Genomic DNA, 16,326 nt, shown 5'->3' with positions numbered 1-16,326 from the left:
AAGAAAAATGAGTTAATATTTGGAAAGTATTTAGAACAATGCCTGGTACATAGTAAGCATTACCCAAGTGTTAAAGAAATATATGTGAAATGAAAATGTTTGCCCAAATATTTTCAAAGATTTATCACTCTGGACAAAAGGCAATTTAGTGGTCTATGGGGGACAGTGTTCATAGGGTTATAGAAAAGGCAATAGTTTGTTGTTGTTTTGTTGCTGTTTTTGAAGGAGGAAACTCCTATAAGCTTGACAAGCTTCTTTTGAGCCTAAATTGATACAATTGTGAAATTGCAAGTCCTCCTGGACAATTCCTAAGAACTAAACTTGTGTAAATATCTAACCTTATGGATGTGGGCACCAATGTCCTAAATAAATAAATAAATAAATAAATAAATAAATAAATAAGGGACTTGTCCAATGCTCAGAACTAGCTGCTACCTAGCTCCCAGGCCTTCTGATTTTCCGATTAAGTGTAATGATAGAGGCCTTTAAATAAGTTACAAGAATCTTCAGGGGAAAATAAACACTGGGCAGAATTTGCTAGTCTGAGACTGAATATCTTGGCCTAGGCAAGAGAGACCTGTACTCGCGGCAAAATGGAGTGCTATTAGGACAAGTAAACACAGCTTCAAGCACAGGATTGGGCCCTGGTGAAAAAAAAAAAGTGGAGAGGGGCATTGTAGGGAAATTTACAGTGAGGACATACTTTCCATAAATTTCCATTCAAGATTCAGGATATCAGGCAGCTTACTTGACTTGGGCCTCCTTCTGCATGATACAGACTCATAATTACACAGCCTCCCCCACCCCTGCCCTCAATAAGCCAAATCATAGAGAAAAACCTTAGAGAGTCTGTCATGAGGAAGGATATAGAGACCCTTTTTAAGGGTGGACAACTCACAAATTCTTCATTTTTCTGAAGATTGTGGATGTACTCTGAAGTTTTTTTTAAATTTTTGTACGTATTTATAAATATTGGTTATTTGTTTTTTAATGTTTTGGGCACATTAAATGGAGAGGCTGATTCACTGAGTCTGTAGATCGCCAAGAGAGGCAGTACTGGAGACCAAGGTCTTCATGGTGATTCTGAGCAGAGAAAGGCCCCTGCCCCTTCCAGCATCCAGGGCATCAGCATGGCAGAACTTGGTCACTTGCCTCTTTAACTGACTGACGCCCACTGGGCTAAGTGCGATCCTAGGGTTCTAGCCTCAGTCAAGGAGGAAGGAGGAAGGAGAAAAAACAATGAAATAGGGTAAGAAAAAAAAAAGAAAATAGGAATCACTGTATGTTGTAGGTAGAAAAAAAAGATCAACAATAATGGAGAAGAGGCAGTTCGGGGACAGGTCCAAAGCTGTCCAAACACTGACTCGCCATGTGTTGTTGCCAATGCATGAACTGGTCTGACTTCAGCTTCCATACCTGACAAACGGGGATACTAACAGTGCCCACATCATACGGTTTTCACGAGGGTCCAGTGAGTTCATGCATGTCAGCTGTCTCATCCTCTTTCTTCAATGCCAAACATCCAATCCATCAGCATCTCCTCTGGACTCCATCTCAAAAACACATCCTCAAACCTTTCACTCCTCCCCTATGCCTTAAACCTAAACACTGTCATCTTAAAGAGGAGTGTTGCATTAGTCTCCTGTCTCCTAGATTTCACCCTTTCTCTCCTATGACCATTGTCCACTCAGGAGCCAGAGTGATCTGATGGTTAAAATGTGAATTAGACCCCGTTGTGCCCCTAATTATAAACTTTATCGTGCTTAGCCTTCTGTTGGGCCTAGAAAAGGCACTTAATGCATGGTAACTATCATTATATTATTATTTTCTGGCTTCTAGGAATAAAATGTATTAGGCCTAGAAAGAGAATCTACCTGTTGGGTGAAATAAACCCTCTCTCGACACACTTCCTGACACAGAGCTCATACATGAAGCAGCTAACATAGGCTTATTGACTAAAGCACAGATAGGTACAAGAAGACACACTACAAGTAGTATTTGCACAAGAAAACATCCTATCTTCATTTCGCACTGCCAGAGGATAAAAATCTCTCTCTCCTCTCTTGGGACCTTGTGAATTAAAAAAAAAATGAAAATGACTGAAGTAGAAAATGTGAGGCTGCATGGATGGTCATTTGTGAAGTTTTGTTATTATCGCCTCAATTGATCCTCAGAACACCTGTTACGATCAGCAGTTATAATTATTATCCTCGTTTTAAATACGATTGAACAAAGGCACAGTGAGAATAAACAGCTTACCAGATTAGCCAGCTAGCAAGTGGGGAGCAAAGCCAGGATTCCAGATGCCAGCAGTCTGGCCCCCAAGCCCTTGCTCTCATAAATCTGTCACATCAGACCACGATTCCCATCTACTTTTGCTTAGAAAATGGGATTCCATTTGAACTTTAAAATAAAAATTATATTAAATTTAACTTTAAAAGTTTAAATAAATACTAGCATGGCTGGTATGGAGGTAGGGCCATACTCACCTAGGATACATGAGTGCCTGGAGGATAGATAGCACAGGAGTACACCCCCCACCCTGGGCTGTAACAGATGTCCTCGATAGTCTGATGCAAACCATGAGGAACTGATCCCAAGTCAAAAATTCACCACAGAGAATCTAGTCAAGAGATGGGGAGGCCTGCATAATCCAGCAAGGGCCAATATGAGGAAGAAATATCTCGGTTAAAGTCAGAGAGGCTGTTGGGATTGCCATCCTTTGACATCACTGTTAAAGTAAATTCATCAATCAGCATCTTTTAGCTGATCTCTTAGCCATCCTCCAGAAACATGAGGCAGGGGGTACTTATCCATTAGGCGTAGTAGGTGAGGTGCCTAAGCCCCGTGATCCCACAAAAATGGTTTAATTTCTTTCATAAAATGATGTTGAACGTAATGATGGTTGTGACAGTAAAAATAGGATAAACTGTGTACCACACCAAGCATAGGGCCCATTATGAGAATATTTTCAATATCTGGGATATTAACACTTCCCAGAGCATCTACAAAACACATCTTTAAGGGAGAACCATAGAGTTCTCAGCCTGGCCTCAATCTCTTTTATTTGAGAATAAATAAAATTTAATTGTTTCCTGAGCAAGATATCAGGATGCTACTTCTAGAGAAAGGGAGGGGGAGGGGGAAAAGCTGAAACTCATCTGGGTTCACAGCAGGAGCCCAGCACAGGACAGCCTGAGCTTGTGTGGAAGACCTGCAACCAGAGACTCTGGGGTGGAGCAGGACAGAGGATGCATACTCCACTGTACTGTCCTCAGCTCGTGCAATGCAAGCGTTTCTGGATGCACTAAGCCCTGGGCTGCAGTCTGCACTTGCACTCTGATGTGAATTCATTACTAAAAATCTGGAGTGCTTAAACTTTCTGAAGGCCTGCATTGAGTTTCTTGCAGAGCTTATCTGACCCAGAATGCTATGCAAACCCAGCCCGCTTCCAGCACCCCGGGGAGCATGGTGGGCTCTGCAGAAACTCAGAGCGAGCAGCACCCTAGTTAATCATTTCAGCTTAATTACTAGCCCGTGGCATATGCGGACTGCCAAATATGAAAGGTTCGGACCATGAGATGATCTCCAAACTTTTCCACACGGACTCCTGTAGTTAGTGTGAGGTCTCATGGCCTCTGCACCTCCAAATCAGCTTGCATCAGCCAGGACAGCCCCTTCCTCAGGGCAGATACTCTGCTCGAGTGAGGAGTTGTGAACTGCAAACCAGAGCCCGGATCCCGCAGACACCCATGCCCCCACCAGCACCTCGCTTTCCTAGAGCGCCTCTACTTTCTGGCCACACCCCGCCGCTTGCGCACCTAAGCAAGTCCCACCCCCCGCGACTGGCGGTAAAAAGCAAGCCAATAGCAATAGTCCAAAGCGGAGCGTGTAGGGTTTCAACCTATCTGAGACGGTTCTAACCGGTGCCAAACACCAGAGAGAGCGCCAGCCTCTGCCGCAGCTCTCTTTGCAAACAGCCGAGCTTGTGGAGGCACAGGCCATGGAACCTCCGCGCAGGGTCCAGACCTATGGCTACTTCTGCCTGGGGGTGCACGGAGTGGAAATCAGATTCGAATCTGTGCGGGGACCAGCGCCAGCGCCAACAGCCCAAGAATACCACGTGGAGGGAGGAGATCTGGGCTTTGCGGACCTCATGAACCGTGAGGGCACCATGCACCAAGAAGGCTACGGGAACCTCGAGGGCGGCGGTGGTGGCCAGGAGCCCGAGCAGCGGCCTCCCGAGGAGCCACGCCAGGCGGCGGCTGCTGCCGAAGCCCCACGGCCCAGAAACCCGCAGCGACGTCGCGTCCAGCGCCATAACTTCACTCAGTCGCAGCTGCAGGAGCTGGAAGGCCTTTTCCAGCGCACCCAGTACCCGGACATACTTACCAGGTACGTGGGTGCTCGGGGGGCGCCCGGGTCTCCAGCGGGTTCTGGCTCAATTCCAAGCGCACTTGTCTCTTCGCCCGGCCTCCTCCCCCGTCCAAGCTGCCGAAGCCACCTGTGCCCCAGGATGTGGGGCGGGAGGGGGGGATGGGTAGAATGCCTTCTGTATATCAAACGGAATATTTTCATATAGTAGTTACGTGGATCAAGTCTGGAAAGTGATTGGTGGTCATTTTTTTTTATCGTGGTAAAATATCCATAAACAGAAGATACACTGTTGTAACATTTTTAAGTGCACAGTTCAGTAGTTTTAAGGACATTAATATTGTTGGGCAACCAATCTCCAAAACTTTTTCATCTTGCAAAACTAAAACTCTGTGCGGAAGACAAGTCACTACCCTCCCCCTCGCAAGCTCCTAGGAACCACTTTTCTACTTTCTATGAATTTGACTACTCTGGGTGCCTCCTGTAAGTGGAATTGTACAGTGTTCGCCTTTTCGTGACTGGTTTATTTCACTTGGTATGTCCTCAGCGTTCATTTATGTTGTAGCATGCGTCACCATTTCCTTCCTTTTTAGGGCTGAATAATACTTCATTATACACAAATATTGCAGTGTATCTGTTCATTTATTATTTATTTTGGCTATCGTGAATAATGCTGCTATGAGCATGGGCTTGCAAATAGAAGTCACTGTTTTCACTTATTCTGGGTATATATCCAGAAGTAGTAGAATTGCGGGATCATATGGTAATTCTGATTTTAGTTTTTTAAGCTACTGTTCTACTCTTTTCCATAGTGGCTGCACCATTTTACATTCCCATTAGCAGTGGACAAGGATTCTAATTTCCCCACATTCTTGCCTATACTTCTGTTTCTCTGGGTTTTTTTTTTGTTGTTGTTGTTGTTTTTGTTTTTGTATGGGCCATCTTAATGAATGTGAAGTGATATCTCATTGTGATTTTGATTTGCATTTCCCTATTGATTAGTGATGTTGAGCATCTTTTCATGTGCTTATTCAGGTCCTTTGCCCAGTTTATGCTTTATAAGACTAATTTTTTTCTCAATCTTTATTGTGGTAAAATACACATAACATAAAATTTACTGTCATAACCATTTGTAAGTGTACACTTCAGTGGTACTAAGTACATTCTTATTGTGCAACTATCACCACCATCCATCTCCAGAACTCTTTTCATTTTGCAAAACTGAAACTCTATACCCATTACACAGTAATAGCCCATTCTCTCCTCCCCCCAGCCCCTGGTAACCACTTTTCTTTTAGTCTCCTAAAAGTACCTTATAGAAGTGGAATCAGGCAGTATTTGTCTTTTTGTGACTGGCTTGCTTCACTTAGCACACAATCTTCAATATTCCTCCATTTGGTAGCAAATATCAGAATTTCCTTCCTTTTTAAGGCTGAATAATAATTCCTTGCTTGCATATACCATATTTTGTTTATCCATTCATTTATTAATGGGCACTTCATTTATGTCCACTTTTTGGCTGTTGTAAATAGCACTGCTATGAACATGGGTGTACAAATATTTTTCCAAGACCCAGAATTGCTGGATCATATGGTAATTCTATGGGGTTTTTTTTATAAACTGCTTTTGTATTTTCCCTAGCAGCTGCACCGTTTATTTTTTAAATTTTTTTTATTTTAATGCCCTAGCTTTATTTTTTTAAACATTTTTTATTGATTTATAATCATTTTACAATGTTGTATCAAATTCCAGTGTAGAGCACAATTTTTCAGTTATACATGAACATACATATATTCATTGTCACATTTTTTTCTCTGTGAGCTACCATAAGATCTTGTATATATTTCCCTGTGCTACACAGTATAATCTTGTTTATCCATTCTACAATTTTGAAATCCCAGTCTATCCTTTCCCACCCTCCGCCCCCTTGGCAACCACAAGTTTGTATTCTATGTCTATGAGTCTGTTTCTGTTTTGTATTTATATTGTTTTTTTTCAGATTACACATATGAGCGATCTCACATGGTATTTTTCTTTCTCTTTCTGGCTTACTTCACTTAGAATGACATTCTCCAGGAGCATCCATGTTGCTGCAAATGGCGTTATGTTGTCGGTTTTTATGGCTGAATAGTATTCCATTGTATAAATATACCACATCTTCTTTATCCAGTCATCTGTTGATGGACTTTTAGGCTGTTTCCATGTCTTGGCTATTGTAAATAGTGCAGCTATGAACATTGGGGTGCAGGTGTCATTTTGAAGTAGGGTTCCTTCTGTATATATGCCCAGGAGTGGGATTCCTGGGTCATATGGTAAGTTATTTTAGGGGATGCTAAACTTCCTTTTTTTATTGAGAATTTATATATCATAAAATTCATCATTTGTAGTGTAACATTCACTGGGTTTTGGTAGGTATAATGTTGTGCAACCATCACCATAATCAATTTTAGAATACTTTCATCACCCAAAAACAACCTCATAAGCTGCACCGTTTTATATTCCCACCAACATTGCACAAATGTTCCAGTTTCTCCACATCCTTGTCAACATTTATTTTCTGGTTTTTTGATAGTAGCCATCCTAATGGGATGGGGTGGTATCAGTGCAGTTTTGATTTGCATTTCCTTAATGGTTAATTAGTGATATGGAGCATCTTTTCATGTGCTCAATGGCCATGTGTATATCACCTTTGGAGAAATGTCTCTTCAAGTCCTTTGTCCATTTTAAAATCTGGGTGTTTGTTTATTTGTTATTGAGTTGAAGGAGTTCTCAATATATTCTAGATTTTAATCCCTTATCAGATATATGACTTGAAAATATTTTCTCCCATTCCACGGGTTGCCTTTTCACTGTATTGATTGTGTCCTTTAATGCAGAGAAGTTTTAAATTTTGGTGTAGCCCAGTTTATCTATTTTTTCTTTTACTGTCTGTGCTAGTGGTCTGTTTTTGTAAATTTTATTGGAATTAGGGTAAGGCAAATAAGGTACTGTTCTGTAGCTGCAATGCTGGATCCTTTTTTATTTAAAACGTTGATAATGTTCATCATTGATTTTTTGCATTTTTATTTTTTTAATAGTGCGTTAAAATTATTTCTCTTGACTACTGAGTTGTTGATGCTACCTTAAATTTTGAGGAAAAACCATCTATAAAGCAAGCCTGGAGCTGGGAATCATGGAAAAGTTTAAGAGGGATCTTGAAGAGAGAGTACAAATTTTAAAACAAACATAAAACATATATCCATACAGTTCATTGTATCCATAACTCCAAATACTAAACATTTGTGGTTTTCTCTCCTCAGAAGGGAGCTTGCAAGACGCATAGATGTGACCGAAACCAGGGTGCAGGTCAGTAAACCCCGAAAAAGTGACTTGGCAGGGCAGCCATTCTAAAACCTACCTTAGGACCTCAACAACTTGTCCTGGACATTCTTAAGTTATCTTTTTATTGTTGGCAAATAAGTTTTGACTTTAGTCATCTTTGTGGATAGTAAGCTCCAACTTAAAGATATTTCCCATTACCAGAGGAAGCATGATTTCTTAAAGGAAAAGGAAAAAATGAACTGCTTTTCCTAGTCTATGTACAGAATTAAATATATATATATATTTTTTACAAACATATAGATATGTTCATCTATATACATGTATATGTGTATATTCAATAAAGTTCAGCTCCTTCTAACACTGGCATCCTTTAGGGAGCACTTTTGTGTGGAGTCATGTTGGGGCTCAGCCTGACTTTGGAAGTATTCAAGTGACTGCACAGAGGAACAGGTTTTAAGAGAGTTCAGTTGTATCAAATTACTTGAAGGCAGGTGTAAACTCTTAGCTAAATGAGTGAATTTATAAATATTGGGGTGAGGGAATAACTTATCCACAGAACACACTGTATGGGTAACTAATGTATGTTTAGTTAAGCTGAGACTGATGGGGAAGAGAGCTTAAAAGTCCACTTGCCTGGTCCTCCTTTTGTTTTTAAGTGTTTGGTAAGGTACTGGAGAGAGTGGCGGCCCTCAGTTTTAATTTTCTAGGATGCTTTGATGTGTCAACCTGAAAAACATTGCTAGAATAGTCTTTATGGTGAGAATGGCAGGTGCACGTTTTCAAGCTTTGGAAATTTGTCTAAAAAATGAAATAGCAAAAGAATAATATTGAGTTAATATTAATTGACCTAAGAAGAATGGAAAGGTTAGAGAAGAATTACATATAGTTAAAATAGGCCTTACAGATACTACACCAATTCAACATTATGAATCTACTAAATGCGTAAGTGAATATTCTCTTGAGGAATTTCTAACATCTAAGGACTTTGTTTTCCATTTGGGTGGTACTATTTTGAAGAGGTGAGTTTTATGGAATTTGTTTGGTGAGGTGTGGGTGGCCCTCATTTCAGGGTAGATTCCTAGCTATGTTAAATTCAACTACTTTTCATTCCCTCAGGCAGTGATGACTAATTTGTAGGTCTTGGTTTCAAAATGTGACCAAAGAAAACCATAATTTGTATCAAAGTGATATGTGCCCCCAAAAGAAAAGAAAATCATGATGAACTGATTAGCGTGGCCACGGAGTGGGCGTGGGAGCCAGCGCGGTCATGGAAGGCAGTTGCAGGGCTGGTGGCCAGCGTGTCTGAGAAGAAGCCCAGCAAAGCAGGCCCTTGAGTACCGGCATCCTGACACCGCAGGCGGGGCTCACAGGCCTGGCTCAAGTTGGAAAAATTAGGAGGGCTTAGGAGCACCTTCTCAGGCTTGCAAGGCTCATGCAAAGGAAAAAAAAAAAGTAAGGGCTAGTGACTTTCTTTCCCCACTCCCTGGTTTTCAATGGTCCCCTCTCAGTGGCATTCTGAAGAGAATATGAGCCATAAGAAAAAACTTAGTGTTCTCATCTATTTCCAAACCCTACAGAGTGAATTTTCCACAAGAAACGTAATACACAGTTTTCCACCTTTCTTTTGCAAATAGAGCTGTTTCATGAAGCCAGTATTGGAAATACGGACCTAGTGTGAGCCCACACCACGGCCAGCCCTGAGCTTTGGTTATGTTCATGGACATTTGACCACTGGTACATTTGGCTCCCCTCAAAATGAGCTCTATTACACTGGCCTTGTTTAGACTGCAAATCCTAAGATGGGAGAACGATAATGAGGTCTCAGGCAGGGAGAGAAGGCCCTTTGTGCCACTTAAAATTTGCAGTTTGGAAACTTTCAAAAGGATTTAAATACAGCGTCAACCCCATTAACTAGGACACTGAGAAGATAGTGAAGTCTAACTGACAGTTTTGTTTGTTTGCAAAAATAGTTGGCAGATATTGAGGGAGGAGCCATTTTAGGACCCCTTACCCTCACTGTTGTTGACTATCTTCCTAAAATGCCTGTTCCACCTTCTTGCCTTAAGAATAAGGGATGGGATTGGGACCTCCTGGTTGAGTAGCAGCGCCTAGGATAACCTGCCATGCTGGACAACAGCGGCTCCGATCCAGGATCCTGGAACTGTAGCCAGAGCAGAGTGAGCTGACCTGGTCCTGAGCCCAGGAAGGTTTGTAGGGTGGGGCAGGTCGGAGCATGCAGAATTGACACTGGTGACGATGGTATGCCTCTTTCTCTGGACCCTTGGGTGGCTAGAGATTTTTTAGAGTCTTTGTTAACTTGGGTCGAGCTGGCCTCAGCTTTCCTTAACACTCCAGGCTAAAATGTCAAGGCAGTGTCCAGAGCTTCAGTGACTCTCACGTCCCAGTGAGACAAGTCTCAGCCCCCTAGGCCCCCTGCCAAACCACCTCTTTAACTCCTAAGGGGTTTCAGAGGATGAGTGACCCCTTAGTCATCCTTGAAGGAAATCTTCTGTCTAAAAACCCAACAGGTTCCTTCTTCCAATTATTTACTTCACACTGAAGATAGACTTTTCTCAAATAGGGAGCCATTCCCCTCAATATGACTTTAACTAGGGCCCACTATTTACCATGCCAAAATCCCCCCACAAACAAGGTGACCCTATCCCTCATGATGAGGGGGCAGGAGGCAGCCAGATGGCTGATGACCAGCCGTCAAAATACAGATCTTTCTTTATCCTGTTACCAGGCACTATATCAACAGCAAGGACCTGGTACAGCAACTCATAAGCTAAACCCACATCCAATACCGGGGAAAAAAACAGTAGAATACTGAAAGTGGGAGGAGAGAGGCAAAGGAATAAGCCTATACCAGAACTTGGCACACAGAAGGGAGGCGGTGTGGTGATAACTTAGGTCCCGAGTTTAGCAAGAAGGCAATAGCTTCTCCTGACGCAGTTTAAAATCTCAATGGCATATAAAGTTGCATGCTGGTTTTTTGTATGATAACATTAACTGTTCAATATACTAAACCAATTCCTTTTCCCTTCTGATTGTAGGTTTGGTTTAAGAACAGGCGGGCCAAGTATAGGAGAAATGTGAGAGCAGCAATGCGTCAAGATGCACCACCTGCAAACCTGGACTACCTTGTCATCATAACGCAGGAAGGGCCCTAAAAGACCATCATCGTTCAGGAGCCAGATTGGAGATGGATTCTTCTCGTACCACTGACACCTAGGCTGCCCACGCAGCCCATGCCACCCATACCTCCTCTGTAGTTGTATTATGAATAAAGAGGCAAATTCTCAATATATTTGTCTTCATTTGTCAAATGGGGCAAGCGGGATATGTATGGAAATTCTTAAGGAAATGCCATTTAAACAGAATGACAAGGAGGCCTCCTTTCATGAGGTGACATCCCTGAATCACTGTCAGTAGGTCCTGTACTTCACAGAAGTTTCCAGGTGCCCATGGTGGGTTTGCACTGACCCATACATTCCCATCACCCCATCCTCACCCCTACCCTGCCCTTTGGGACCACATCCATACTCAAGATTGGGCAGAGTGAGTCCCTACTAGGGAACAGTGTGTTTCCAGACAGGGATGAGCTCCGTTCAGGCTGACAAGTTCAGGCTGAACACTGGACTCTAAGGGAATCTTCCTTAAGAGGCTGCTTGCAGGGATTCAGGAGAAGGTGGCAGCCGAACGTTCATCCAGTGTACTCCAAATTCTTTTCACTGTCCTCTCTCTTTGGGGAGGAGACTGGGGATGAGGAGCCACTCTGGCCCAGAGGTTCTGCTCTTCAAAAAACCAGTGAGTAAAAAAAAGAAAAAAAACATGAGAAGAGACCCCACTGAGGCCAGAAAGAGGCTCTTCTCCCTTTTCTCCCCTCCTCCCACCAGCCCAGGGAAGCATATTCTGAGCTCCTTCCCCAGCTCAGAAGCTATCACTCCTTCACATGTATTTTGTCACCTTTGACAGCCTTGAGAGAACCCCAATTGCTGCTGTTAAACACTAAAAGGGGACCAAGCAAGAATAAGGAGATTTTCTTCCAAGCAGTGCTCCAGAAGGGTCACTCACTGAAACGACGTGGTCATACCTCTGCTTTGTTGGCGCTGTCTTTGTGTGACACTACCAGGGTGGGGGGAAAAAAAGCTTAGGAGAGTGAAGAGCCAGGCCTACTTTTTCAAAAGCATTAAGTTCTTCTCAGTTGAACCTTTGTTGTTGAGTAATCTTTAGCAACGTGAGGCTTCTTTGACGGAGTTTTATGTTAAAAGTGATTAAAGATTGCAATAACTGCAGATAAGATACCATGGTTACGTCAGAATTTCCTCTCATGGGAGTTAAGGACCAGTTTCATGGCGCTTATATGTTCCCAGAGTGAAGGAGGCTCTATTTTCTGGGGAAAGTGAACACTCTTTGCCATAGCGTCTGCTAATTTTTATTCATTCTTCCCACTTTTCTCACCTGTGGGTGCCAAATGTCAGCAAAGTGGTCGAAACGTCAGGCTTCCGCAGAGGGAAGGAATTACTGCTCCCCAGAGACCACAGGCCTTGTTGGGAGTGAGAAAAATTCAAGAATGTTCCCATGTGGGCCCACTGCCATGCTCACCAGATGATTTTGAAACCAGAAATTCTTATTTTCTAGTGTTGACCACTGTCCTCTTTTAAACATTAGGTTTCTCAGTGCTTTAAGGACCCTGAGAACTCCAGGGCCCATACAAATAAGCTCCAGGACACCGTCAGACCCAGTCCTGACCCCTTCTCTGCCCTTGTCACGGCGGACAGGGCCACTTTTAGCCTTTCCAGCCTGAGACTGTAAGCCAGAGCACACTCAGCACAATCGCCCAGTTAACCCTCGCATACAGTCTGACGCACACTAACAAAGAACATTCTTTTTTCATGCTCAGGCTGCCCAGATGAAACAAACAAAAGTGAGTATCTTTCCTGGAAGTGGCTGGTGTCTTCATCATATACGCTCTTTTTCTAAACGTGTCTCTACTTCTTTCAGATGCCAGATGTATTAAGGCGGAGTGGTGGCATGATGCATAAGAAATAAACAATACATTGCTATAGATAAGAATTTACCCTTAGTCTAGGTTTGCAAAGAGGTCTTCTAAAATTAATTCCCCAAATTAATTCGTGCCCCAAAGAGAACTTCTCTCAAAGTACATTTCAAATATCTCCAAGACAGAGATCAGAAAGTAATTATTCTGACACAATGAAATAACTTTGATTTATAAAAAAAAAGATCTTTAGAAACTGGCTACCAACAAATACCTGAGGTATTTGAGACCTGAGGTAGGTTGTCTTTGCAGATGTTAGTTTTTGCTAAAGAGTTATAAGCACAATCTTGTAAGGAGGGCAGTAGATTCAGCCTATTAACAGTCATCTACTAGTTCTGGATATAGTCTTGCTTTCTAAAGTTTTTCACAGTGAAGAACACATGCCAGTGAACTTTCAAAATAGTAAGGTTGGTGATCAAATTAAGTAGGAAGATTTCTTGTTGACTAAAAAAATGCACAACCTGAAAGTTGAGAATTGTGTTTTATTTGGCAGACAAAACTGAGGACTTAACCCAGAAGACAGCCTCTCAGATCGCTCTGAGGGACTGCTCTGAAGAGGTAACAGAGGAGCCAGGATATATAGGAGTTTTGCAACAAAAACCAGGTAGTTGGAACATCAAAAGATCACTGTTAAAGAAAACCAGGCATTTCAAGTTAATGAACTTAGCATACGTTTTTTAAATTGAAGTACAGTCAGTTTACAATGCTGTGTCAATTTCTGGTGTACAGCATGGTTCAGTCATGCATATACATACATATATTCATTTTCATATTCTTTACCATTATAGGTTACTACAAGATACTGAATATAGTTCCCTGTGCTATACAGCAGAAATTTGTTGTTTACCTATTTTATATATAGTAGTTAATATCTGCAAATCTTGAGCTCCCAATTTTTCCCTTCCCAACCCCTTTCCCCCTTAGTACCCATAAGTTTGTTTTCTATGTCTGTGAGTCTGTTTCCATTTTTAAATAAGTTCACTTGTGTCTTTTTTTTTAAATTCCACGTATAAGTGATATCATGTGGTATTTTTCTTTCTCTTTCTGGCTTACTGCACTTAGAATGACGATCTCTAGATCCATCCATGTTGCTGCAAATGGCATTATTCTATTCTTTTTTATGGCTGAGTAGTATTTCATTGTATAAATATACCACAACTTCTTTATCCAGTCATCTATCAATGGACCTCTGTCCGTGTCTTGGCTATTGTAAACAGTGCTGCTAAGTGTGGAACTCACACAAGATCATCTTTGGCAAATGAGACAATGTTCATCAGCCCTGAAGTAAAAGGTTGGCAACAACAGAGAAACCAGTCTCATCATTTCATGCTGTTCTTCAAAGCAAAGTACCTCTTTGTCTTCTGAGGGACACCTAGCTTAAAGAAACCACAGTAGTCTCTCTGCACTGCAGGGGACTTCGGCAGGCATCAGGCCCATTCCCTTCATAGTACAGATGAGGGAACACCAGCCCAGAGCAGTGGGGTGGCCTGCAAGGGAGAGCATACAGGATGGTCTCAGAGAAGGCCAGCCTCTCGGTGGCCACGCCCTTCCCCGGACCCAGAGTCATCCAGCTGCGTGCAGTGCACATGCAGGTTCAGCTCTCCAGCACTTAACCACCTCTACCCTGCACAGAACCCTTTCCCTCAAAGGGCAGCTGACTCAGGGTTTCTCACTCAGCCTCAGCACTTAGCCACCCCCACTCTCTTAAAGCCTGCAGTCTCCTGGTGTTCACTTGTGCACACCCAACATCAGAGCCTTGAGAGACACAACATGCACTCAGCTCACAAAAGCTGAATGTGATTCCACAACAGCCCTCACTTCCTCCAATATCCTTGCGAAGCCAAGCCTGCCACCTGACAGCGCAACTCGCAAACAACAGCTGAATGAATTCAGCTGCACATGCTGTTCGCAGGTGTTGAATTAACTTCTTTTCGGAAAGCAGGTGAATAGCTTGGCGACCTTAATTATGCCAACAGATTCTGAAAGCCCATTCTTTCATGTTTCACAAACAAGGGGACACGAGTGGTTTAAAAGGTGGTATTCAGGCATGGGTAGCATATTGGTACACCTGGCTCCTCCAAAGCTCAGCTCCCAGACAAAACTAGGGACTTTCTGAGAACTGAAGAGTTTTAACTTGATTTTCTATTTCAGACCTAAGAATCTTGGTTTAGGGGGCAGAAATGTAGGGAAGATAGAGACCAAGGAAGTCTCTGTCTCATTCCCCTTGAACATGGCAGAAAAAGGAGTGAAGCAAAGGATATTTTGAAATCAGAAGTGGAAAAAGAAGCTGTGGAGAGCTAGGGGAGAAAGAAATCCATGTCACTGGCTGGGCACAGAGCCGTTGCTGGGCTGCAGGGAGCTGGGTGGTCAGCTGAGAGGTAGCCAAGGGGACACAAGTAGGTGACTCTGGCCAGTTGGGCTTTATAAGGAGAAAGATACAGAGAAAGGAAAAACAGAACTCAGGTTCCTGTACAAATGAATCCCTAACATCGTCCATAGTCCCCATCACAGGATCAAGCAACAGAACTGTCTTTTTCTCTCTGGTTTACCCTCCTTTTAACTAAGTCATCTTAAGTGATTTCACCAAGATTGAAATACTCATAAGGAAGAAGGGAAAGTTAGAACAGGAAGAGGGTCCCAAAATGTGATTGTTTCTGGCCCAGTCTCTAGTCTCAACACCCCATGAAACACTCGGGTTCTATTTCGTCATTCTAACCAGAAGCAATTTGCAAGCATGTCTCATGAGTTCCATGGACCCACTCAATCACATCAAAACCGCTCACTCCAGGGAGTCAGACAGAAATATTGAAAGGTGCTAAGTTAGTTCTTGCACATTCTGTTGAATTAAGGATTCACTTTAATATAGGTCCATGCAATATTTCTGGATAAAACTAAACAGATCAAACTACTGACTACTGATGAGGGATTTTTTTGTGTTTTCTTCTACTTGCACTATTTAAATGGATTCCCTTTTCTCTGCATTGTGTCCCTTTTTATTTGATTCATTCATGCATTAATTCACTCTTAGAATTTAAGACCACATATAACATATAAGATACATACAATACAATAAGAAAAAAGTTAACTGTGGATTAAGCTGTCCTTTTTAAAAGAGAAAGTGATTTCCTCTTCCCTGGGTGAATGGTAAGCAGCCTATGAACAATATTATCAGAATCTGGAAGTCTCACACTTTAAAAAGCAAAATAAAAGCAAAACATGAATATAGTCAGCATTTCTGCTGATTTGAATCTAAAGTTTTCAAGGTGCACATCTTTTGGGTTTTGAGTGTTTTCATATGGTTTATTTGGCTATACTATTATATATATGTATATATATGTGTGTGTGTATATATATGAAGATACTTTGTGGAGTGTTTCATGCAATTTCACAGGCCTGCAGAGAAAATCCAGTTATTTCATACTTAAAGCAAAATTTAAAAAAAAAAGCAAAAGAAGGCCTGAATGCATCAAATACCAGAGTTTCATACTTAAAATATCTACTTGCCCTTGAAGAACCAGTACATGAGTGGCACACTGATCTTTGATCAGCTGTACTCTAAATGCTGCAAA

General features: G+C 42.1%; 1 protein-coding gene across 1 annotated transcript; it reads left to right on the top strand.

The window, feature by feature from the left end:
* The first annotated feature begins 3,937 nt into the window (after window positions 1-3,937).
* LOC105062987 (rhox homeobox family member 1) lies at window positions 3,938-11,001 on the top strand. Its single transcript, XM_010947422.2, has 3 exons — window positions 3,938-4,395; window positions 7,674-7,719; window positions 10,752-11,001. Exons 1-3 carry the CDS (start codon window positions 4,004-4,006, stop codon window positions 10,866-10,868), a joined length of 555 nt encoding a protein of 184 aa, XP_010945724.1. The 5' UTR covers window positions 3,938-4,003; the 3' UTR covers window positions 10,869-11,001.
* The last annotated feature ends 5,325 nt before the right edge of the window (window positions 11,002-16,326 follow it).

This window comes from Camelus bactrianus, chromosome X (genome assembly GCF_048773025.1).
Source record: "Camelus bactrianus isolate YW-2024 breed Bactrian camel chromosome X, ASM4877302v1, whole genome shotgun sequence".
Taxonomy (NCBI): Eukaryota; Metazoa; Chordata; class Mammalia; order Artiodactyla; family Camelidae; genus Camelus; species Camelus bactrianus.
This window is presented reverse-complemented; position numbering and strand designations above follow the sequence as displayed.